We start from the raw sequence: 23,665 nt of genomic DNA on the forward strand, positions 1-23,665 counted from the left end.
AGTTTCTTTCTGTTAGCAGGCCGAAAGTCCCCCTATGAGTCCATCATCCCCTATCTCTTCAAAGCCTTTGATTTCCACATCCCCTACATTTCCCAAGTTCTCCTCCCCCCGCTCCACCCCTCCACTCCCCGGGGTGTCTCATTCCCCTCCTCCTTCCTCCAAACAGCTCCGCTCCTCCAAGGTCAAGGTAAAGAGGAAATGCTCGACAGTAACTTTCATCAAAAACCTCCTCTACCCACAATGTCAATAACTCAGACACTAACAAGCCCCGATTAAAGTGTTGTATGTGTATCTACTCCTATGCAGTATATTGGAATTAAATTTATTGTTATAGGCTGCAGCTACTGTATGGTACGTCTGTACCACCAAACCAATTCCACACTAGTCATCACAAGTTTATGGTTTTCATTTCATATCCGTTTCGTTATTGGTTCAACTTGCCCCAGTACACCTTTATTAGCTTTATAGGCATCCTCCGTAAAAAAAAAAAGTGTTCACTTGCAAGGAAATTAACTGGCCATAGTGCACAGAGACTGTAGAGTATGATGTGGTAGACAGATGTGCACATAGGTGCACATAGAGCCTTATTCAGAGTTGGTGACTTAAGTCCAATAGCAATGTCAATATTTATAATATGGGTTCTGGGTTCTGCAGGTGATTCCATTAATTTTCTGGGTGGCCATTTCAGATAATTCAAATGACCTGGCTGTAATTTCCACACCTCTGAGGTTTCCAGATTTTTCTGAGTAGCCGTGTTCTGAGTAGCATTTGCCTTTAAGCCCCCCAAAATGAGGGAAAGCAGCTAAAAAATATTTAACTGAGTGCTAAATTGACTTCTGAAAAATGTGGCCTTCATTCTATTTGGAAGTAACAAAAATATAAAACATTAAAAAAAAAGCATAAGCCATTTGATTGGCAATTATTTTGCATTATATTTGTTTATATCGTCCACTGACAGCTAAATGTCCTCACAGTTTAATGTAGCCAATCAAAATAATATGTGTACAAGATGCAGGGAAATTTTTATGCTTTTGTACAATTCTGAGAGGTCAAATGAATAAAATGCGTAATTCATTTTTTATCAATTTCTTGAAGTGTTGTTCATAATTGTATCCATTAAAGAAAGGGATGTTTTTTTGTAATTAATTAATTAATAGTGTCATATGTATGTATTTCATATTGGCCTCCAATGGCATTCTATAGTTTGTTGAGTGCATTTACAGCCCAAAAATCTTCATGAATTTCAGCATTGTGTTTTGCACTTACATCAGTCTGCCAGAGAGTAGTGCAGGACTTTATGCTGTTTCTTAGTTGAGCTGGTATTGCGCAAGAAAAATGTGCTTAGAATTTCAGACACACATCTGTTTTTGGCTTATCAACAACCTGATCACTGAACTACTGAATAGGTTTTTTGTCTGTAGTTAGCTCTGAGGTCTGAGTGCTTATGTGAGCAATGTCAGTACTAACGTCTCACTATGCGTGCATAACTGAATATGGCTCATAATGTGTAAGCATTATGAAAAAAAGAAATGTACACAGATTACTTATTCAGTCTCTGCATGCACACTTACAATGATTACATAATCTACATAATGGCCATATACCAAAAACTGATTTGTTCTTTAATTTAAAATCGAGTGCATTTATTACGTAAAGTTTTCTAGTTAACCAGACCATTGCCCCTGCAATATGTACCGCATATTTCTCTCTCTGTTTATTTCTGTGTGGGTGGTGTGTGTGTGTCAACCCTGATGGAAGACTCTTCTGGCTCTGGTTCTTACAGCCTGTGTTAAGGCATGATGTTGTGGTTGTCGGTAAGCCCCCCCGTAGCCCTGTGATGTCTAGGAGGTCCTGTGGATCGCCTGTTAGAGGGCAAAACTATTCACCGTCCCATAGGGTACGAAAACATGTGCAAAGCCGTGTCTAAACCTACGCACAGTGCTTGTCATGTCAGACCATATACATGCAGTATACGTCTTCTAATATTTCTGTGTGTTATCTATAACTAATTGCATTGACTTGGGTTATTTCTATGAATCAAATTAACAAGTGTTGTGCACTGACACTGGATTTTGCTTTCATGCATGATAAAGAGAGCTATGTCTAGAATTAATTGCCCATCTGTTTCACTACAATTTAAAATACTAGCAAGTCTATAAATGCAGTAATATAAATAATATTTATTTGAAGGTTATTTGAACGTGTGCTTTCTACCCAACGTTGACAATAATAGCACAGTTCAGCAAGTTTCACAAAATGTGCTAAATAAAGATGTACCAGTTCTATTAGGCATGCACTTTTTTCCTTTTAATAAATTGTCAGGTTAAAAATATTGAATCAGGAGTAAATAAGCAATTACTACTGCAACAATATGTGTTTATTGCGCATGTTGTGTTTGTGTGTATGTAGATTTTGTTGCACGAGCATCAAGATGGTTGTATGGTCAGAAGATGCAAGCTGCTGCAGTCTGCCAGTGTGTGACCTGGATGTGTCTGCGCATTACAAATAGCCATAAGCTGAGCAGCTGAAATGTGCATAAGGGCCTCTTCTGCTGTGTAGTGAGATGAACAATGAGTACACGTGCTTAGCCTATCTGGGATTGCTTGTAGGAATGTCCAATGATTTTTCCTGTGTACACAGCTTAAGCAAGGTGTTCTCCCCAGAGCTAGACAAGTGGCTCATTCCCCCAAAGTCCAGCCAGACAAGGGGAGTACAGTCCTCATTTCTGGGATCTCAAACACGAGTGCAGAGGGTTGACTAGAAAAATCAGTGGATATGTTACCACAGTCTGGTGCAATGCTTAGAAACAACCCTGGTGGACCTCGATTTGATGTGTATATGAACTTTCAGTGCTGTTGTTCTTCTGTCTCTCCAAATGAATTGATAGAATGTTCATTCTTTGTATTCATATACACATTTAATCCAGGCAGGCCTTTCTATATGAGTTACTGTGCGCTCCAGTGCATTCCGTATTATCAGCTGGGAATATCATTCAGTAAAGTGTGCAACATGCATCATGTTTATATCAGGCCTGTTTTGTTTTTTTTTCTCAGCGTCCAACACAGGATTCTCTGGAAGGTGGTGGAGAACCGTAAGTGTTTTATTCTTTCATACTAATATCCGAGGATGCCTAATGGAAATATATCCATTTCTTGTTCTGTTTAATTTCCCTGAAGTCCAATTGTCTTATATCACTTTAATATCGTAATTGTTGACATTTTCTTACTAAATATAACTGTTTCAGGTTTCAGGCCCTGTATACTTACATGCCACGCAACGAGGATGAGCTGGAACTGAAAGAAGGAGACATTGTCGATGTGATGGAGAAATGTGATGATGGCTGGTTTGTAGGTATGAACACTGCACCACTAGATGGCACTGTTCTCTAAGTAATATGTACTGGCTTGAGACTCTGCTCTTTAAAGGAATAAAATAATAATCTGTTCGTCAAACTCTGTAGGTTATTTCCTTTCAACAAGGGCACTTCACACATTAATTTATAATGTTTTCAGGGACGTCCAGGAAGACCAATTTTTTTGGAACCTTCCCCGGAAACTATGTGAAGAAGCTCTAAGCTGAACTTCTCTCTCTGTTCGTCTGTACCCTTCTGCTGAAGCCACAAAGAGTAGATGGAGAATGTCGCCTGTTTGTCAGCATCATAATATTACCATCAGCCCAAAACTGCATGAGAAACGTGTGTGAAAACTAGTCTCATTGGTCTTGGAGTGGATTATTACACCTTGTACATTAGCTGAAGGACTGGAATCCCTCAGTTCTCAAACAATCATATATAAACATGGAATTGCATCAAAGACTTCAAAAGATGGCTTTTTGGATTGCCTATATTTTTAACATTATTTTTCATTAAAAAACAATCGGCATGCCGGCCTTTTAGTAAAGATGACGAATTTCAAAGGAAAGAATTAACAAAGTGCCCTATTTATCTTTATTTATTGAGAGGCATATATATTTTTTCTTGTTTTTGGGGTACATTGGAAGGTTTAGAAAATAGATTAGGAATGTTGTGTTGTTATGGAGACAAGGACGTGCCCCTGCTAATCTGAACCTGCAGTCTGATCTAATCTACATCTAGATTGACCAGTATTGCAGTGTCATGCTGAGTCTTCACTACACCTAGCACATGCACATACAACATGGTTCAGAATAAACGCCCTCACATTTTCGATGGTTTCTGTCCCTCCGGCATTCCTATAAATATATGAAGGATTTTCTAAATGCTTATCACATTTTTTAGGTCAGAGAATGTCATGTTTTATACAATGCAAAAGTCATTAACATTGATTTTTTTTTTTTTTTTTGAGAATAACAGTTCGCACTGCATAGCTGTTGTTTTTGCATTGTAATGGTATCATTTAATTGAACCACAATAATGCCTACTGCCTAATGCTAATATTTAATGCCATATGATCATGCACACTGTAATCTTTTATTTATAACTCAACATGATATAGCTTGTATGTAATATGGCCTTTTAATATATATGAATCTGAGTGAAATGTGTATTTTAAAAAAAAAAGAAATCTATTATTTTAATCCATTCATTCAATAAGTGCTATTCTCTTTCAAAAATTATTATATATTTTGTTAAATTTTATTCTTCAATACGTGTTTTGTTCAGGCTTTAAGAAATTACAATTCATTTTTTAATTTTTTTTTTTTTCCAAATTCTACCCAGAAGCTAAATCTCCCCATCACAGGACTGAGGAGGGTGGAGTAAACATGTACTTCCTCAGAGACACATGAATCCATCGTATCTTTTCAAACTGTTACTCATAGAGCATTAAAAGGTAGCTTAATACACTTTGGAGGAAAGCACTATCTACCTTGTAATCAATACATGAGCTCATAGATATCCACGATCACCTAGTGTCGCTCTGAATTACAGGAGAGAGACAGTAATGCCATCTCTTCCACCTTGAGAGCGTGGACAATTTGATTCTCTTGACTCACGAATAGCTGTGGTATCATAGGGAGCTGGAGGACAGGCAAAAGCTTTTCTGTTGCATCACTCTGGAGTCCCCCAAACCTTATGGTTTGTCTCAAGCACAAAATTCATCCAAAAGCACCTGCGTTATCTGTGTTGTCATGCATTAGTTTACCAGCTTCTTCATAAAGCATTAAACAATCAGTGCAAGATTCCAATCAAATCTACAGTATGTAAAAGTCTAAAAATGTCTCCAGTGACCTCATGAAAATAATAATGACACTGTTCTACTGTGGAGAGGAAGAGACTTAGCACTAAATGGAGCTATAGCTTCATGATCACTGACCTCAACAAGTATTAAAGTTACCCAGTAACCACTGCAGTGCTTTGTGTTGGTGTCTTAGTTACATGAGAACCGTGCGCTTATTTAAACTAGATCCCTAGTCTTCCACCTTTAAGTAGCAGAAGTGAGGTATAGTTGCTGTTATATTGTACTCGGTGAATAACTCTACCCATGTCCTTTATGCAATTCAGTGTAGAATATAACACAAAACTATGTATATCTGTCCAGGAAATGAAGTGTCCAAGTGTTAACTGTGTAAAAGATGGAAATATATAGAAGAATTAATTTGACACTATGTTTAAACGGACTGTAAGGCATAAAGATGCAAATCAACAATAACCAGATGAATCAAATCAATGTGATTGAATTATAAAGACTATCATGTTCAAGTTTTGTCATACTAATATTGATTAACTGAACACTTAACAAATGTGCAGTATTTTTTTCATACTGTGATTATCTGATGCTCAGTAAATTAAAAAGATGTAATTAGATCAGTGTTGAGATGCCAAATATGTACACTACAGGCCAACTGCGTGAAAGCAACACCAGCAATGTAAATCTTAAAACATTTCCTTTTACATGGTGAAAAAAATATGTGTATTAACTTGGATGAAAAGAGTTGGCTGGATGCCTGCAGCAGTTGTGTACGGCTGAATTCAAAAGGTTTTATATCTAGCAAAAAAAAATGGGCTCCTTTTGCTTGACTGATTTCAGACATCCTTTTATGAAGTTTCATCATGTATGTTGCTGGTATAACATTCCAAGCCTTTGTAAATCCTTTCTAAATCATTTTTGACATGTTTTTCTAACTGAGCAGTCGGACTGGAGGATACCTTAGTAAATGTATAATAAACATCATATTATGTTGGTTAAGAATTCATTAAAAAAAAAAAAAATCACAGCTTGTTTCCACACTTTTGGCCTGTAGTATGTATATATATATATGTGTGTGTGTATATACTGTAGTTAAAGATCACAGTGTCTTCCCATCTGTGGACAGTATATGCAGACGTCCACCAGGACATCATCTCTAAAAGCAATCTCTTCAACCCAAGGCCAATGTTTATTTTTATATTTCTTTCTTGTTTCTCTCTGTGGAACTGTACATTTAATAAATAGTCGCTAATCTAAAAATGTTCTCAGTGTGATTTCTTCACTTACAGCTTGAGCTCATATGAACAGCAGCTGCAGCTACACTGGGGTTTTTCGGTTAAAGGAAGACCTGCAGCAACTATGTAGTTTAGTGAACTTACAATCACAACTTCATTATAATTCACAGCCCAAGGCTTTTTCATCTGCTCAGGATGACTACACAGTTAATAAGGAAATGTCTAGACTGAAATATATAACTAAATGTTAATTCCGAACAGATTCATCTGAGGTCCAATCCAGGCTGAACAAATTAAAAATGTACATATGTATTTTTTAGTTAGAGCTCCAGTCATGCATTACCAGTATCTGGTAGTGTTGAGCGGTGTTTTAAGCCCTTGCTATTAATAGCCTCACTCCTTCCTATAGTTGTCCACTCACCACCATGGCAACCCCATAAACAGAGAGTTGTGGGGAGCAGCCTGGGTTTCCTCTTGCTGAGAAGGAATCAGAGGCATCTGTTGTCCCGATGGGATGCCAAAGCTTATATCCACACTTGGAGCTTTTTTACTGTAGGCTTTTTAATATGAAGCAAATCCTGCCAGCGTTCTATTCATCACTCAATAATGATAGCTGAGAAGTGAACTTTAGCTTAGCCTCACTGCTGCTTTAAACCCAAGCTAATACAGCTGAATGAAGGCATATGCAAACAGCAGAATGTCCAGAACAATTTTAGAGAGTGGAGGCACATAATTAGTCATGGGGGCCACCAATCACAGATTAAGAGCTCACTTAGGCTTAGCTATTTTGTATAGCAACAAAAACAAAATTAACTCAGCTTTGTAGAGCAACATTTCCTAAACTCTCTTGTGATACAAAATGAAACTTCTTACCAGGTTTCCTCTCTACTCAGTTATCACACAGCCTTCCGCCTACGTTTACAAGCCAATATTAAACATTTTATATGCAAGAACGTTAATTCTGCATAGCACATAAGACTAAATCTAGTGTTGCTAGTCATTGAATCTACAGGTTAAAATGCATTATATGTGGAATATTGTATTTTACTGAGCTCCAGTTGGCCATGTTTCAAATCATTCTTTTTCAAGCATTCATATTAGTGTCTCACTATGGGACATGTTGACTCATGTTGTCAACCAGAAGTAATATGTCCAGCAAAGAAATGTGCATTCCAGAGGCAGGACTTATGATGCAACATCATCTGTCCAGTCTAAAACCTGTTCTCACTCTCTGATGACGAGCGCAACATGTTGATTGGATAAATTGTTCAGAAGAGTGAAGCCAACCACTCAGTCAGTGAACGTTACCATTGTCATTTCCCAAGAGAGCATTCATCTGGTGTCCAAACAGTAGACTTAGCCAGCTTGCTACTACAATATGAAAGAAAAGCATGCTTGATGGAGGACATCTGTGTGTAAAACTTTGAAAGCTCCATGGGATTTAGCTTAGTGCTAGAGGAACTTTATTTAAATTTTTTATGCTTTTGCTGAAAATGGTTCTATTACTGGCACTGGTCTTAGCAGAGTGTGTCAGTAAGCATGTGTGATATTTCTTTTGGACAATGCTAAGCTTTTACTAAAATGTAATCCTTCATTGATACTAAAGTTGTCTGCATATGGCTGCTATTATAATGTATCATGGGCTGTGCCTCGTGAAATAACACTGTTCACAAAGAATATTGGAAGTTGTTGTTACACAGGGATGCAGCTCCCCATGTGTGTTTATGTGTATTCCACTTAGAGAATAACCCAAGTGGCCTTGAGCCTTGTGCCTTGTTTTGGGGAATATAGACAGAGAATATTTAGCAATGAGTACTGGACATCTAAGTAAGATTTTATAAATGTGATGTGACTAAGCACACAATGGTGCATTGTGTTTTGCGTGGGCTCACAAACAAACATGTTGGTTTGATCAGCTACATTTGGCATCAGTCTGTGAAAGAAGCCTGAACAGCAATTCACTGGTTTCAATATCTCATAGCAGGATACCGAAATTAATGTTTTCATTTTGTATTGTTACACTTCTTAACGGCTATTTAAACACCCAACCAAACAACTGTCTAGAATGTATCTGTATGCTGTGGAATGTCTTTCCCTCCAAGAAGCTCGAACCTGTTGCAGCATGCCAATGTCCCCATACACACAACAAGGACTATAAAGAAACAGTTTGCCAAGATTGGAGTGAAAGAACTCGAGTGGTCTGCACAGAACCCTGACCTCAACCACTTTGAATACTTTTGGGATTAACTGAGACTGCAACAGCAAACCAGGCCTCCTTGTCCAACACAAGCTACCAAGACTGAATAGATGACTTTGCAGCATACATGGCATGCTTTATTTCTTCTGAAGGACACTACAAAAGGGTGTGTCCCATACTGAGATACATCACTTACGTTATCAGAGAATCAGTGTTGTAATCAGTGGCTTATGGGAAATTTGCACTTACAAGTTGAACATGTGACTTCCCATTCTTTAGTTGCGCACTCTGCCAGGTCCTCATGGAAAAATCTGTCTAAATGTTTTCTGTTTCGTTCAGCAAAGTTTAGTTTTATGCAACTGCTGCATCCATGTTGCATTTAGCTAAATAGGCAAAGGTGATTCACAAAGGGACTGACTTAAAATTCATCATAACAAACGCGTTGTCAGTATGAGATGGTGACAGAAATGTTTAGAATATGTTGCATAAAAATGTTATTTTAGCATCTAATGGAATTTAAAAAAACAAACAAACAAACCCAACAACAACAACATACTTATCAGGCGAATAAAACTCAAAATTGTTTGTCCTAGCATCATCCTTCCTCAGAGAGAGGAATACACTTGTTCAGTACTATAGTCTGGAGGCTCAACCAAATAAGGAGTTGTTCAAGTCTGAAACACAATCAAGGAGATCTCTATTCATAAACAGAACAGCCACCCTTTAATGTTTCATACGCAGTAAAGATGGCCCTCTCTTGTCATAAAGTACAGAGCGACTCTTGATTTATTTTGTTGAAACTTGGGTTTCATTTGATGAGCTAAAGGGAGTTTTCCATGGATAATATCATTCAAACAGATTATATACATAAGGATGTCTTAAGATAAATGGCGAGTTTGAGGTCTTATGTGGTTGCTCCGGGATGGAAACCACATGTAAGATCATGCAGGAATGATGAATAGGTAAAAATGTCTCTCAGGTGCTATGTGATACCTGCATACTGTTACTGTGGCATGCAGCCTTTGAAAGAGGAGCTCATGCTTCGCTCCAGGTGTTCCATCTGCCAGTTCTGAACCCAGAGCAGTTGCATGATCCGTCTACTGAAAGCCAGTAGCTTCCTTATTTCTGACACTTTCAAGCTTGCGCTGAACAGCTGAGGTGGCAGGCTGATGCTTTGCCTGATCTTCTCTGTAGGCCAAGTCTCTGACTCATGCCATATCTTTGATATGGTGAGTGATGCATGAGTGATGTTCCTGTCAGTTCTACACAGATGTCTGTCTGAAAGAGAGAGAAGAAAACTCTAGTGTAGACGCTGGAGTGTCATGTAGTAGCGTGAGAGAGAGAGTAAGGGGAGTGAGTGGATGAGTAGCAAGATAAATTGGGAGAAAGAGAGGGAGAGTGTGTGTGAGAGAGAGAGGGAGAGTGTGAGAGAGAGGAGAGAGAACATGCTGTAGTGCACTACCTCAGACCTTCAGTTTGCTGCATGATCTCACTCTGAGAGGTGGGGCATCCTGGTATCCACCTCACACTGACTGACACACACATAAAAGGGATTTAGGCACAGGCACTGACTGCCAATCAGTGGTGGTGTGTCTAGATACAGAGAAACAGCTGATTCTTGCAGTCGTGCAGCTGCTTCTCCTGCTGCCCTGTCCTTGGGTAAAGAAGGTAAAGACAAGAACAAAAAGAGGAGCCAGAAAACAAGCAGAACAAAGTAGAGACATGCCGCAGAACGTGCTACTGCAAGGGCCTGCCCCATGGGGATTTCGACTGTGTGGTGGCAAAGATTTCAACCAACCTCTAACCATCACCAGGGTGAGTGATAATAAGCGGACACTTTGCTACAGTCTGAGCTTCATCACACACTCCAGCAGGGGTTGAGAGGCTTACAGAGATAGGAATGTCTTAGATGTGCTGGGCAGCAGAGGCACAGGCAGGAGAAATAAGTGGGTTGAACTGAAAAACAATACAGCTTTTCTCTTTAAGTCCTGGACATGACACAACTCAGGAGTGTGAAGCCAGAGGGATACATATGGAGTATATGAAATATGTTTATGTAACGCATTGTATATATGCTATATGTACTGTTAGATGTTTTTACAGACTATTAACTTTGTTTTATGGAGCAAAGGAATTTGCACTCTTACACTCGAGTGATGTCTGTGGCATTATAATATCCCACATTAGGGGAATGATAAAATACAGTATGGTAAAATAAGAATATCTAAAAGTTTAGATTATATTGAAAGAACAATCACAAAATGTTAAAATCTTCTAGCAGTTGCATCAGCCAGATGTTTGAATATATGGACAGCAGGGTTATGTCAATTTTTTTAAGCCTGCAGTGTTTAACATATGATACCTATATCATATAAAACCTATGTTGCTTAGATTTCAGCTGATGAATCAGTCACTGATGGCTCCACTAATTTATTTATTTTTTATAAATATAAGCTTTTCTGGTTGGTTTTCATAACATTTATTACCCTGGAAATGTGTGAATTGCCAACACTCATGGTACTGCTAAATATAGGAAAGAACTATATCACTGCACCAGAGTAATGCTCTCTCTCTCTCTCTCTCTCTCTCTCTATGAGAACCACTGACATCATTTTACTGTAGCTTATTAAATAATGAATTAATAATTGTGCCTTCATCTAAACTTAGCCCTACCTTTAACATCAATAATCAAAAGGGTTTTGTTTTTGCTTCACAAGGTCAGATATTCCTGTCCTATTCTTGAAGGCATATTTGGTCCCCACTAAAAAAAGTAAAATCATGCCTCGCACACACACCCACCCACCCACCCACCTACACACACACACACACACACACACACACACACACACACTCGTACAATCTGGCTCCAGTCTTCTTCTCCACACCTGTTGCTTGGTGATTTGTTGGTCCCTCAAACCCACAGCCTCTTAACCATCTGCTGAAGGAGGAAATCCATGAAAGGTCAAAGGTTAACTAAGTGGTAGTAGATACAGTTACTCCGGGGGAAAAAATAACGTCATCTTGTTCGTTCACTTGAGGAATTTACAGTTATTCCTGAGTAACTCCTTGCAGCTCTGAATCTGTATAACTGTGTAATCAGTCTTGGCATTCTGCAGTTGACAGACAATTGCTGTTACTCAATGTAGATTAGTAAGGTATTACATTTACATCAATTTAGTGTGAGTTGAATCATTCTGTTTAATATTGCAACATAAAGTTGCAGCATGCTGTTAGCACTGACATAATGTACATGCAATATGTTGTGAAATCTGCTATATAACCCTAATAAACTAAGTGGTACTGAACAGCAAACCTATATTTTGCTTGTTTCTAGCATTTTCTTTGTTGTTGTTGTTTAAACTAGCTTTATATCAGGCTCCTGGTCCTATTGGCCAGGGGTTACTTTATTATATCGCTATTTTTTTTCATCATCAACTGCTGCACTGAACTGAGCTACTATAGCAAATGATTGAATTCTGTGATAATTATTGTATGAGGCTGTGTAACCCTGTGTTCATGATGATAGAGCTTTATGTTTGAGGATAGCTGCAGTTTAATGGAATAGCTTAATAATTTGTCGCCATAGTTCAGACGCATTCTGTTAAAACTCTCATCTCATGTGTCAGCTGGTGATTTTTTTATACCTCCTACACAATGCACCATTCATAGGCTTTGATGGACTAACGGTGTATGAAGACTGCATAATGAATAGTATAATGAAAAGTGACTGAGGCAGCATGAGACCTGGTTTTCATTCATGCACTTTGTCCAAGTTTAGCATTGCTCTTGAATTATAGCTAGGGAATACTAATTATAGATCTCTGATTAAATCATAAACGATAAGCCCCGAACGGTGGCCCAGTTGCGACATTTTATAAACTGTGTACTGAAAAACAGCAGCAGGTAACCATAAGATTCTATTATGCGATAGAATAATAGAGTCTGTTTCTGTCTGCGGTTGGTTAGACTGACGCTTTCAGCAGACAGAATTAGTGATGTAATTCTTCCAGTCTAATGCTTTTCCTTGCAGTATTTACTGACAGTCAAGTGGAAGATCAGATTCAAAGAAAACAGTATTCAGAAGGATTACGATGCGAGTTAGCTGTGAGTCAGAACTGTAAGAAGCCGACTTAACATAATCACAGATATAATACTATAATACAAATGAAAGTCTAATTTACACAGCTGTGTTGCTTCTTTCTACAAAATACACCAAGCAAAGTGGTTTTTAACACTGATGCCTGTGTGATGACATCATGGCAACCCTCAACTGTGTGTAGGCAGCGACGTTACTGCTGCTTTCTTCCTATATCAACCTACACAAAAGACATTTTGTGCAAGGAAAGAAAAAAAAAGAGAGGAAATTATATGACAACCATAAGTCTGTGACAAATTCATCCTGTGCCATGATGACGGTTTAAAATGTAGCATGTTCTGAACCTTTATGTTGTATTTCCTTCATTGTTTTAGAAGTCTGAAGTCAGAACCCAGACAACAGGTGCTCCCTACAAACAAAATAGGCCCCTGTGTTTGTCTATGGTATTTACAGTCCAGCCTTGCTAGCAGCTGCTCTATATCCTCATTTGCATCTGAGAAATCTGTGTTGGTCATTTGCTAAAGTGGTGTCATGGGATCAATCTGATTTTCGTTGTTTGTTCTAAAGTGCTGTTGGTGCACATTTCTACTGCAATTATCCTTACTTTCAGCTAGCACAATAGAGCCAGGTGTTTGCAATAAAGTGTTTAACAATGGAGCATTCAGTCAACATCCTACCTTCAATACAGCAAAAGGCTTTGCTTATAACAGCCTGCCTCATCAAAATCTCTGGTCTGGTGAGCAGATGATGGTAGGCCTGTTTTACGTGATGCTGTCTTCAGCTAATAAATCAAGAGATCAAAATAAAAACCTCAAAAATGTTCAAGACATTAACACCAACAACAAGAAACCAAACCCTCTGGTCTTTAATAGTTGCCAAGATTTAAATCCCTCTGGGGAGAGGCACAGAGCTGAAAGATGATAGGGAGTAGGATCTTATCAATCCGGATTAGTCCTTGCCTCAGGTAGAAGCCCAACACATCAGACAAATGAGATAAATGTCTGCAGGGGGAGAAAAATACCTGGGAAATGAGCTGGTCAGGGATAAGAAGAGTGAAGGATGAGACAAGTAAGGAATGATGTCAGGATCCATTAATGAAGCAGAGACAGATCTGCTAGAGTGCAGTGAATGCCATAGAGGTTAGATCAGTGAGCCACCAATGGGCTGAGCTGTGGGTGATACTACACTTCAATTGACACATGCACTTCACTATTTATAGACGACTTTCTGCATGGAAGAGTCAAGTGATAACTATAGAATTCTGTTCATGAGTTCTTTCTTATAAGAACCTCATCAACAGAATCATGGCTTTTTCCCAGATTATAACCTGATGGTGAGGCTTTGCAACTTTTAAGTTCACCATTAAACACTGTTTTTAGGTGACTCCTGGCAGTAAGGCCTCGCAAGTCAACCTGTGCCCAGGAGATGTCATCCTGGCTATTGAAGGAGTCCCAACCGAGGGAATGACTCACGCTGAGGCTCAAAACAAGATAAAAGACTCCAGTAGTCAGCTCTGCCTCAAAATAGAGAGGTGAGGATGATAACAGCATTACATTAAAGACTTACTTTTTTTTTTTGAAGATACCATTATCACTTTGATTCAGAGCGAAACTCCAGGTTTGTGTCAGGTTACAATCTATACCTTTCCTGTTATTATTCCACACCTGTTTTATTGGATCATGTGCTAAAAGGTACCAAAAGTAAGAAAAGTTGATGATGGCTAATGTATGATGGTACAGTCAGGGTTTGATAGATATAATAAAGTCCTTGTTGCCCTTTTTGATGTTTGCTGATGCAGGTTAGAACCTGGAGGCTATTAAACTTCTTCCAAATTGATCAAATCGTGTCACATTTTTATCAGACTAGATATACACTGTATGTCTTGCAGGCCTGAAACCAAACTCTGGTCACCACAAGTGATGGAGGAAGGCAAAGCACACCCATTCAAAGTCAACCTGGAAGCAGATCAACAAGTAAGATTAACAAGAAAGGCCACATGCACAGTCATGCTTTTCTGCTTTCATGTGTAACAGAGGCTTCTCTGTGTATTTCTTCTTGAATATTTAAGTACATAGATTGATTGCCATTGCTCTGATTTATTTGATGGAAAGGAGTGCTTCTTGATTTACAAGCAGTGTAGTTTTACTCTTGGCTAAGAGAACCCACAAAAAAATCTTAACTGCCTGGATATTTCCTTCAACCATGGCTAACAATCTGCTTCTAGACAGATCCATACTTGTGTTGTGGATGCATGCTTTTTCTATCAATTTCTTTTTACAACCACTCATTTTCTCTCATTTCCAGACTTTTATCACCTCTAAGCAAAAACCTGACTTTTCCCCATCTTTTTGTCATTTCCCCTTCAATTTGTTTGGAAATTGCTTCAAAACTAAATCATAGATTAGAAACAGGTGAAAAAATGAGACTTTTTAAAGTGAACAGTATGTCTTTTGGGCTGTCAAAGCTGCACCAGCATGATTGCCCACCTCAGACTAATGAAATCCAGACACACACCATTGTGTATTGTCAGCGGCATATAAAACAAACATGGACCATACAAAATATTTAGAATTCCAGTCCAGTTTATAGCTATGGCTATCTTAGTGTTAGCAATGACAGCCATGGGGGGAAAAGAAAGCTGTATAGAGTACAGAAGCCACAGTAAGGCACAGTATGCAGCACTTGAGTTTTTCTTTATATCCCTGAGCATCAAATGTTCTGACATTTGATTGAATTTGCTGGGATGCCAACTCCTGGGAAGATTGTCAACTGTCTTGAAGGCTTTCCATTTGTAAACAGTCCTCACTGTAGAATGGTGAATTTCAAATAGTTTGGAGATGGCCTTATAACCCTCTCCAACAAAAATTCCTGAGGTCATGGCACACGTCCTTTTTATTGCGATAATGTACATACAGGAAAGCTCTAGAAATTGTCAGACGTTCTTCTATTATAGAGATAGTCACAGTTCTTTAATAAGAAATATTGGGCATTTCATTGATAACATTTCAGTGCTAATTACTCTCTTAATAATTGCAGAAGTTGGAAGGGAATACTTATTTTTCTCCACCTGGTTTCTGAATGGTGGTCTACTTTTTGTGAAAAAATGACTACATACTGAAAACTTTTGTTGATGTTGTCAACAGAAATTCTTAGTTTGTTTATAGAAGAAAAAAACAATTGCTAGAATTGAAGCAGGGTGTACTTTCTTTTTGCCATGACTGTATTTCTTTCTACTATAAAATGTATCACCAGGACTGTGTGTAATCTATAAGCTTTGCAAGTCTTTCTACTCATCAGAGAAAAATCAGATGAACGAGTTAAGTATTAATAATCTAAACTTCACTAACAATGTGATTACATTAGGTGATACTAAAATGATTTATTCAGACTAAGACTAAAAAAGAAATGAACATTCACAATGATTATATACCTTAGTGATTATGCACCATGCGTCATTATTTCTCATACATAAATGGTGGACAGAATAAGGGTTTATCCTTAATCGAAAAGGGAATAAAAGACAGGATGGTACAGTGGATAGCTCTTATTCTCTCCTTAAACTTAAGTACTGTCTTATACTGTAGCTCCAGTGTCCATAGATTTTAATAAGTATGTGAATGTGTGTGTATGGTACCGTAGCCAATTGGCTTCAGATCCATCATGACCATAAATGAATGAATGAATGAATAAGAGGTATGTGAAGAGAATTAATATCTTAAAGTGGAAGAAATATCAATTCTTATGTGGTTGTTATTCTAAAAGCTGAATAAAAAACAAAACATGATCATGAATATCAGCAAAAACTTGTAAAAGGAAACTGTGCACTGTTATGTTGTGATTTTGCCTTAAAAATGTATGGTCTGTTAAATGCTTCAGCATGCAGTGTGTGTATGTGTCCAAACGTACAGGAATTTAAGCCAATAGGCACAGGCCATAACAGAAAAGCACAGCCGTTTGTGGCTGCTGCCAACCTGGATGACAAAAGGCAGGTGGTGAGCTCTTCTTACAACAGTCCCATAGGCCTCTACTCTAAGGGCAACATCGAGGATGCCCTGCATGGACAAATCCGTGGCCTGGTGCATGACAGGCCCAATGGGTGAGTGACAGTCAGACTATCAGCAGCTATTGAAAGAACCTCACTAATCTGTCTTCATCCTGGATTAACCTGCTTGAACTCTAACACGTGTCTGTGTTATAATACATCTTCTGCTGGGACAGAAGTTCTCCTAGGTCCTGCTAGATAGCTGAGGTCCATCCAATCCAGGTTCACAGCAAATAAGCAATTCAAGGTGTGTCACATTTATGCTGTTTGGATTGGAGAGAGGAAAATAAAACAAAAAAGGAAGTGCATTTCATATCCAAGGTATAGCTCTGGTTTACCCAGTTAGCTTCAACTGAGTTTGCTTAGTAGAACAGTAGATCACTAAACCAGGTATGTCAATGTTAGACCTAGAAGGGCTTCTGCTCTCTTTCTGTCAACCTCTAACTGGCTCTCTAAACTCTCCTTCCTCCCTTCTTATGTCTTGCAGGACCTTGGCTATTTCGAACACAAGTTTAATGTCAGGCCAAAGCCCTTCACACCCGGGGGTCAAAGCAGGTTATTAGACTATTACTAGATTCATTCACCTGTTTCTGTAATGAGAAACAACATCAAATTCAAATATTCGGTTCAACTGTAATCCAACAATAGTTGTCAGATTCAGACACTGTATTATATTGAACAACATATTTACCAGTAGAAGTTAAAGCCTTCATTTTCTAACCTTCTTTTTCATTATTTCCTGTCATTTTGGTCCTTCTCCTCCTGCTGCTCCTTGCTGTCCCTTTGACCAACACTATTTCCAACTGGGCTTTCTATAACCTGACTTCAGAGATAACACATCTCAGAGGGTGACGCCAAATGTAGTTCAGGGGACTGCACCAGTTACTAAACGCAGTCAGATTGAAGCCCTGGCTCGTTCCACTCAGTATAACTCCCCCATTAACCTGTACTCAGATCCCAGTCTATCAGAAGCTCTACAGCACACTCAGTTATCTGCTGTAGCTGATAAACCAGCAACCAGGTAACCCATGCTTGGTTACACTTCCCATCACCACAACTTAACCAACTTACACATCAACAATAAACACCATACTGATAAATTCTATGCATTTTTGTACTTTAATGATGTGTTTTTGGAAACTAACATGTCTGTATTTAGTAGTGTTTGGGACACTGAATACATATTATTGAAGTCCCTTATACTGCAGTAGTCTCTACCTGAAACATTAGTGTGCTTTTTGTCCTTTTTGTTCTCAGTGGAAAACCCCTGACGTCCATTGAGGACTCTGATGTGTACCGAATGTTGCAGGAAGATCATGAAACTCCTCATGAGCCTCGCCAGTCCGGCTCCTTCAAGGCCCTGCAGGGCTACATAGAGAGTGACGGTCAGTTACTAGAACTATGTATGAATGATACAATCTATAATCTCTTGTTGCTTTTTCATCTCTTGGGTATATTGCTGCCTCACAGCTCCAGGGTTCCTGGTTCATTCCTGAGCTTGGGTTACTACCTGTGTAGGGTTTCTTCTGCATGTTCTCCATATGTCACAGTGTCGGTTTTTGTCCCACTGTCCAAAAGTCTAGTAGGTGGATTGTCTATTCTAAATTGCCTGAATATGTGAATGTGCGTACCTGGTGTCCTGCGATGGACAGGTGTCCCATTTGGGATGAATTGATGTCTCTTGCCCAGTGTTCAAGTTCCTCTGTGATCCTTACCAAGATAAAGTGGTCACTGAAGATAAATGAATGATATAAATGGATGAAATAAATGTTGAGTATCACCTGAGTGTGTCACAGATTGTGATATTTTAAAAGACTTATGTGAGATCTCATCATTCATAAAAACCTATGGGAATTTTTGACAGGTACAAAGCCTTTGGTAACAAGAAGTGTCAAAGCTCCAGTGACAAAGCCCCAAGCAGCTTCGGCCACGCTACAGAAACTGCCACTTTGTGACAAATGTGGCAATGGCATTGTGTGAGTCCAGCCTCAAATATTCCAGTATGAATCCAACCTAGTGCATGAAACCATAGAGTAATAAATACAAGGCTCTGTATAACCTCCAATCCCTCCATAGTACAACACCATTTTGAGATGCAGTTGTAAATTCTAAGCTGAGATGTAATTTCTAACATAAACCCAAACATATGGCTGTTTGACAGAGGTACAGTGGTCAAAGCCCGGGACAAGTTCCGCCACCCTGCGTGCTTCGTGTGTGCTGACTGTGGCATGAACCTGAAGCAGAAAGGATACTTCTTTGTGGAGAACCAGCTGTATTGTGAGACTCACGCTCGACTCCGAATGAGACCTCCAGAGGGACATGATCTGGTCACCGTGTACCCTAATGCTTAAAAGACACTACCGCTCCAGTCTTCACTGCCTATTGATGCTGCAACCCGTCAAAGCATGTAGGAAAGATTGTCGCTTGTTGAATGCTGGTCTGGCATGTCTGCTCTAAGGGAAATATTTACATTTTGTTGCTAGATGAGTTCTCTTTAACATAGAAGAGAATACTTGCTTGACAGATTCAGTGCCTCAGTTAGGTGCCTAATGAGAAACCAACATAGTGTCAATTTTTGCAGTTCTGTTAGAATGACAAACCTGCTTCTTTCAGGAGTAACATTATGATTTTGTTAAGATGATGTTATTTGTTCGAAAATCTGAGTGACACAAATTCAAAATATGGCATCAAATATTCACACGGTCTTATTTATTTGTTCCAGCTTTTTTTTTTAAACATTGTAACTAGTATTTATTACCATTAACATTAATAGATTCATGTAATTGCCAGAGTAAGAAAAACAAAACTCCACAATGACCTTCAAAAAGCCGGAGTTAAAAAGGTTTGATATGTGAAAATGGACTCTATACACTATCTTTGTAGCCATATTATCTTTTAATAATTACTTAAACATAAATGTCCTCTCTCCCATGTGCAACACCATTTAATAAATTCTTTCAGTTGAGACGGATTCTGCACCGCATCTGTTATTTTCATGACTATTACTATTTTATAATAAAGATACTGAGATTTGTTGTTACCACTTCCTTCAAATAATTATACCTAGCAGAGTTCATTTATAATCTAGTCTAATGGCTGTTTATATAACTGGAGGTTGCAAGCCCTTAAATAAGTTATTTAGCTACTAGACTTGCTGCACTACATAGCTCTGTCCAAATGGGAATTTCAGGTTTAATATGTTAATTAAATTCACCAAAACATTTAAGGTAGTTAATTGTAGTAGTCGTTTTTATTATATGATTGATGAAAGCATTGATGAGCATTTAGTCAAATGATAAACATAGACAAGGCAGGGCAATATTACACTCAGCTTCCTTGTACATGTTTTGCACATGAACATGTTATGGTATACAATCTAACTGCAGTGAGCTCTGTCCCCTTGCCCTGCTTTGTTGCCCTCTTTTTTAAACTGACGACATACTTCAGAATCTAATCATGATGAGAAGACAAATGAGGTTTGAAAGAAAGGTATGACAGGTATGGTTTATGGTACACCTGCAGCCACAATAACATTCTTGTCTGACATTAATTAAATTATACTTGCATTAGTACATTGCCAGAAGACTGAAGAATTTATATACAGATTCCAGTATCGTCATCAAATGGCTTGGACCAGACATTGCCACTTAATATGCCATTATAGAGGGGACTTGATTGTAGTTGGTGGAGTTCACAAACCTGTAAACAGAGTAGTAAAATTGTCTATAGTTTATGATCCTGCCTTAGGCTGACATCCGGCAAAGATCAGACTAGATAAGGAGCTAGTTTTACAGAATGCAGTGATTAAAACAGTCAATCTTCCTAACAATGCCTAAAAACTAGTCGAGTGTGAAGAATAAGTACATTTTCGCGTTTTAAAATTTAATGGCATGGGCTAAACTCATTTTTATTCTGCATATCATGCTTGTTTTAGCAGGAGTCTTACCTGTTCACATTGAGAGAGAGAATGCTCTTCACTGGAGTGCTCTTTGGGCCAGGCGATGGGTGAAAGATTTTCAATCCCTTATTTGCGCTCACAGGATCTAACTTCGACTTCTTAATGATGTAGGGGTCTGTGGAATGGGACGGGTAGGGATCGAATGTTCCCGCTTTCATTCCTCCAGTCTAATATAATGTGTAGAGAAATAAATTAATCTATCAGTAACCACTAAAAAGAATGTATTGGAGTTTGAACCTTGCATATATCATGTCTTACGCTTTTGCTGGGAGACGATGGTTTGAATGGCACAGCAAAGTGTGTCTTTTTTTCCCCTGGCATGTTTGAAAGTGGATGAGGTTTATTAAGCTTGTAAGGATTGCTATCGAAACATTCCTGTGGATGAAGGTTCAAACGAAATGGCCCCCCTTTCATCTTAGATTTGTGAGTTGCCATTTCACGCTGGAAAACAGATTATCCCTCTTTCATTCACAATGCAGAAGTATGCTGAACGGTTCTCAAAAAGCAACATTACATTAAAAAAAATGCATAATTGTATACCTTTAGCAGCTCTCTCACTCGGTCATAGGGGTCAGAAGAATACAATTCCAATTTGGACAGTGTAACATCAGGAAAGCTATTGAACAGATGGGAATATAACTCAGTCTCAGTTCCCGTTATGTCTGAATAGAAAGCACTCTCCTCAGGCTTTTACTGTAGTGGAATTAAAAATAGTTAAGCGAATGTCCCATGAGAGGAAACTCCCTAAGCAACAGCGCTGAGCTTTAACTCCCAGTCTTTCATCCTAAATCACATCCATGCAGTTATGAGAAAATGGTCTGTGCCTGAGATATCCTCAAGAGAAAAAATGTCATTTTAACAGTACATGGAGTCAAGACAGTATAAGAACACACAGAACAAGTAAATTTCTTTATATAAGTGCACACACACAAAAGTAAAATCATGCCAGTAGGAATGACAAAGTCATTACTGACCCATATCCACTTCCTTTCTTAGCTGGACTGGTGTATATGTTCTTGCCTGGAGATTTGTATGCCTTCTTGGGAATCTCCAGGGAACTCATAGCCTTTACAGGACCTCCAAGTGTTCCATAGTAGCTGCCAACACCTGAGCTGCACAGCATTAACAAATATAAATAACTTATTTGGATGAAACAATAAATTGTCCAATTAGAGGATTTTTTTTCTTAAAAACAAAAGACTGCACTATAGATTAATATTCATTTGTTCTAAAATGCACCTGATCTTTCAAGTTTAATTCTTTTTGTTTTAAGTATTATGTGGTAATGTGGTAGTATGAGAACATGGGCAGAATGTGGTTTATCCTCATTAAGATCATGACGATACCTTGGCTGGAGCTCAGTATTTGGGCCAGACTCCAGAGCCGTGAGGCCCATGATGGAATGGAAATTCTGAGTGTTGGATCTTCTCAGTGAAAATGACCATTACATCACATTGGCCTCTGAGGCCTCACATTCATGTCACTGTCATGAGTCTAACTGCTGCTTCGGGTAAACTTTTAATGAGTCTACCACCGTGAGGTAGTATGCATTTAAATGTCTAAGAGCCCCTTTTCCATCAGCCAATGCCAAAGGTGGCTGCTAAAACATTTTTATCTAATGAAATGTCTCACAAAAAGTGGAACGCAATCGGATCCTGTAGGTTACTTCAGCCTAATAGCTACATTATCCATTCTGCCCTCCAAACACTGAAAAGAAATTGGACAAACTTTTTTTTTTCTCTTACAATTTCTTTTCTCCGCTGCTGGGTAAAAACGCCTTCGCTAAGTTCTTCTTTGCCTGCTGAATCTGGTGCTGCCTCCGGATTTTGATAAGGTCCGTCAGTGCCTCATTCTCAAAGATCCGCTTGAACTGAGTGTCAAAGTAGCCAGCCTGGAGTGCTGATTTCTTCTTTGGCCCACTGACCAACATCTGTTTATTTTTATATGCAGCTTCATTAAATGGACCTTTCAAGAAAACATAAGTGGAATACAAACGGTTCCTCTAATAAAAAAAACCATGAATAAAAGTTCAAATTCAGGTCTAAGAAATATCACAATGTTTAGTCATATACAGTTCCAGCACGCAATTGTCTTACAGTGAGATTTATTGAAAGAGTATTTAGACCTACGATAAATTAAGGGTTTGTATTTGTCCCCAATAGAGACGTAACCCATTTCCTTGAAGAGCCCAACTCGCTCCATGTCAGACTTTGCATCAGGCATGTTTCCAAACTTCTGCAGGAATTTCCTGTAAAAAAAAGTGCTATATACATAGAAATGAAACATATTATAACATAGTAGTTAAAGCATTTTTAAAATAATCCAATTACATATTGAATTGAATGGCATACATACATTACTTGAAATCCCTACTCCCTGACTACCAATAGAAATAAAAAAGTTAGTCAAAACCTACTTTTAATGTCCACGAATCTTGTTTACTACGTTATATACCGTGTTGGTCGTCTGTATTAGGTTGTTACTTGTGTGTTTTCGTGGTTGTGAAGGTATTTGTGTACTTTTGTCTCCTTGGTACCGAGTGTAAGCTAACCGCTAGCCATCACCCTGAGCTGAGGTGTCACAGCGGTCAGATACTATAACACACACACACACACAAATGGCACCTGGAAACTAGCAATGGCGTTAAAAGTCCTTTAGTTAAGGCAAATAATACGGTGGGGCTGGTAGAGATCCTGGGTCTGGTAGTTACACAGTGGTTTAAAGCCACCATTAATTGTGGTGTACAAAACTATAGTCCTCTGGTCCAGATCTTTACAAAATAACTCATCACACTCCATATCTGGGTAAGGTTATTGAAAGTTTATTGAAAACCAGTAAACATGCACATGGGGAAACAAGATTGCATTGACCAAAAACCAAATGTAACGTTAATGTAACATTAACATTTCGCACACTATATAAGTTGTTAGAGCTGCTCTTGGTCAGTTGTTAGAACAGCTCTGATCAGGCGA

The 23,665-nt window shown here is 38.6% G+C and overlaps 3 protein-coding genes across 7 annotated transcripts in view; 2 read left to right on the forward strand and 1 right to left on the reverse strand.

The window, feature by feature from the left end:
- sorbs2b (sorbin and SH3 domain containing 2b) overlaps positions 1-6,419 on the forward strand; it is a 41,867-nt gene extending 35,448 nt beyond the window's left edge. The window contains exons 25-29 of the mRNA XM_058397063.1: positions 17-187; positions 1,784-1,897; positions 3,054-3,091; positions 3,245-3,351; positions 3,513-6,419. Coding sequence (XP_058253046.1) covers positions 17-187; positions 1,784-1,897; positions 3,054-3,091; positions 3,245-3,351; positions 3,513-3,574 — 492 coding nt within the window. The 3' untranslated portion in view covers positions 3,575-6,419. The remainder of the gene's footprint in view (positions 1-16; positions 188-1,783; positions 1,898-3,053; positions 3,092-3,244; positions 3,352-3,512) is intronic.
- A 3,659-nt stretch (positions 6,420-10,078) lies between these two features.
- Positions 10,079-19,706, forward strand: pdlim3b (PDZ and LIM domain 3b). Of its 3 annotated transcripts, none has more exons than XM_058396866.1 (8): positions 10,079-10,412; positions 14,073-14,224; positions 14,582-14,666; positions 17,223-17,290; positions 17,565-17,756; positions 17,993-18,120; positions 18,600-18,711; positions 18,897-19,706. In XM_058396866.1, exons 1-8 carry the CDS (start codon positions 10,320-10,322, stop codon positions 19,084-19,086), a joined length of 1,020 nt encoding a protein of 339 aa, XP_058252849.1. In that variant the 5' UTR covers positions 10,079-10,319; the 3' UTR covers positions 19,087-19,706. The 3 variants fall into 3 exon arrangements, with proteins under 3 accessions (XP_058252849.1, XP_058252851.1, XP_058252850.1); XM_058396868.1 differs by lacking the exon at positions 17,223-17,290 and adding an exon at positions 16,602-16,789 and having other exon boundaries at positions 10,080-10,412; XM_058396867.1 differs by lacking the exons at positions 17,223-17,290; positions 17,565-17,756 and adding an exon at positions 16,602-16,789 and having other exon boundaries at positions 10,090-10,412.
- A 147-nt stretch (positions 19,707-19,853) lies between these two features.
- Positions 19,854-23,210, reverse strand: cfap96 (cilia and flagella associated protein 96). 3 transcript variants are annotated; one of them, XM_058396869.1, is made up of 8 exons: positions 23,110-23,210; positions 22,823-22,956; positions 22,439-22,658; positions 21,668-21,805; positions 21,234-21,309; positions 20,952-21,134; positions 20,682-20,860; positions 19,854-20,434 (listed from the first exon to the last, which is right to left on the reverse strand). In XM_058396869.1, exons 2-8 carry the CDS (start codon positions 22,914-22,916, stop codon positions 20,383-20,385), a joined length of 942 nt encoding a protein of 313 aa, XP_058252852.1. In that variant the 5' UTR covers positions 22,917-22,956; positions 23,110-23,210; the 3' UTR covers positions 19,854-20,382. The 3 variants fall into 3 exon arrangements, with proteins under 3 accessions (XP_058252852.1, XP_058252853.1, XP_058252854.1); XM_058396870.1 differs by having other exon boundaries at positions 23,049-23,187; XM_058396871.1 differs by lacking the exon at positions 20,952-21,134.
- Between the last annotated feature and the right edge of the window lie 455 nt (positions 23,211-23,665).

The sequence above is a fragment of the Hemibagrus wyckioides genome, linkage group LG08 (genome assembly GCF_019097595.1).
Source record: "Hemibagrus wyckioides isolate EC202008001 linkage group LG08, SWU_Hwy_1.0, whole genome shotgun sequence".
NCBI lineage: Eukaryota > Metazoa > Chordata > Actinopteri > Siluriformes > Bagridae > Hemibagrus > Hemibagrus wyckioides.

Coding starts and splice junctions, on each gene's coding strand:
- pdlim3b (XM_058396868.1), top strand. CDS start 10,320: ATGCCGCAGAACGTGCTACTGCAAGGGCCTGCCCCATGGGGATTTCGA. Junction 16,790..17,564: donor GTGCATGACAGGCCCAATGG/GTGAGTGACAGT, acceptor ACCTGACTTCAG/AGATAACACATCTCAGAGGG. Junction 17,757..17,992: donor GCTGATAAACCAGCAACCAG/GTAACCCATGCT, acceptor TTTTGTTCTCAG/TGGAAAACCCCTGACGTCCA.
- cfap96 (XM_058396869.1), bottom strand. CDS start 22,916: ATGCCTGATGCAAAGTCTGACATGGAGCGAGTTGGGCTCTTCAAGGAA. Junction 21,806..22,438: donor AGCAGCGGAGAAAAGAAATT/GTAAGAGAAAAA, acceptor AATGCTGTGCAG/CTCAGGTGTTGGCAGCTACT. Junction 21,135..21,233: donor GAGTGAGAGAGCTGCTAAAG/GTATACAATTAT, acceptor TCTGTTTTCCAG/CGTGAAATGGCAACTCACAA.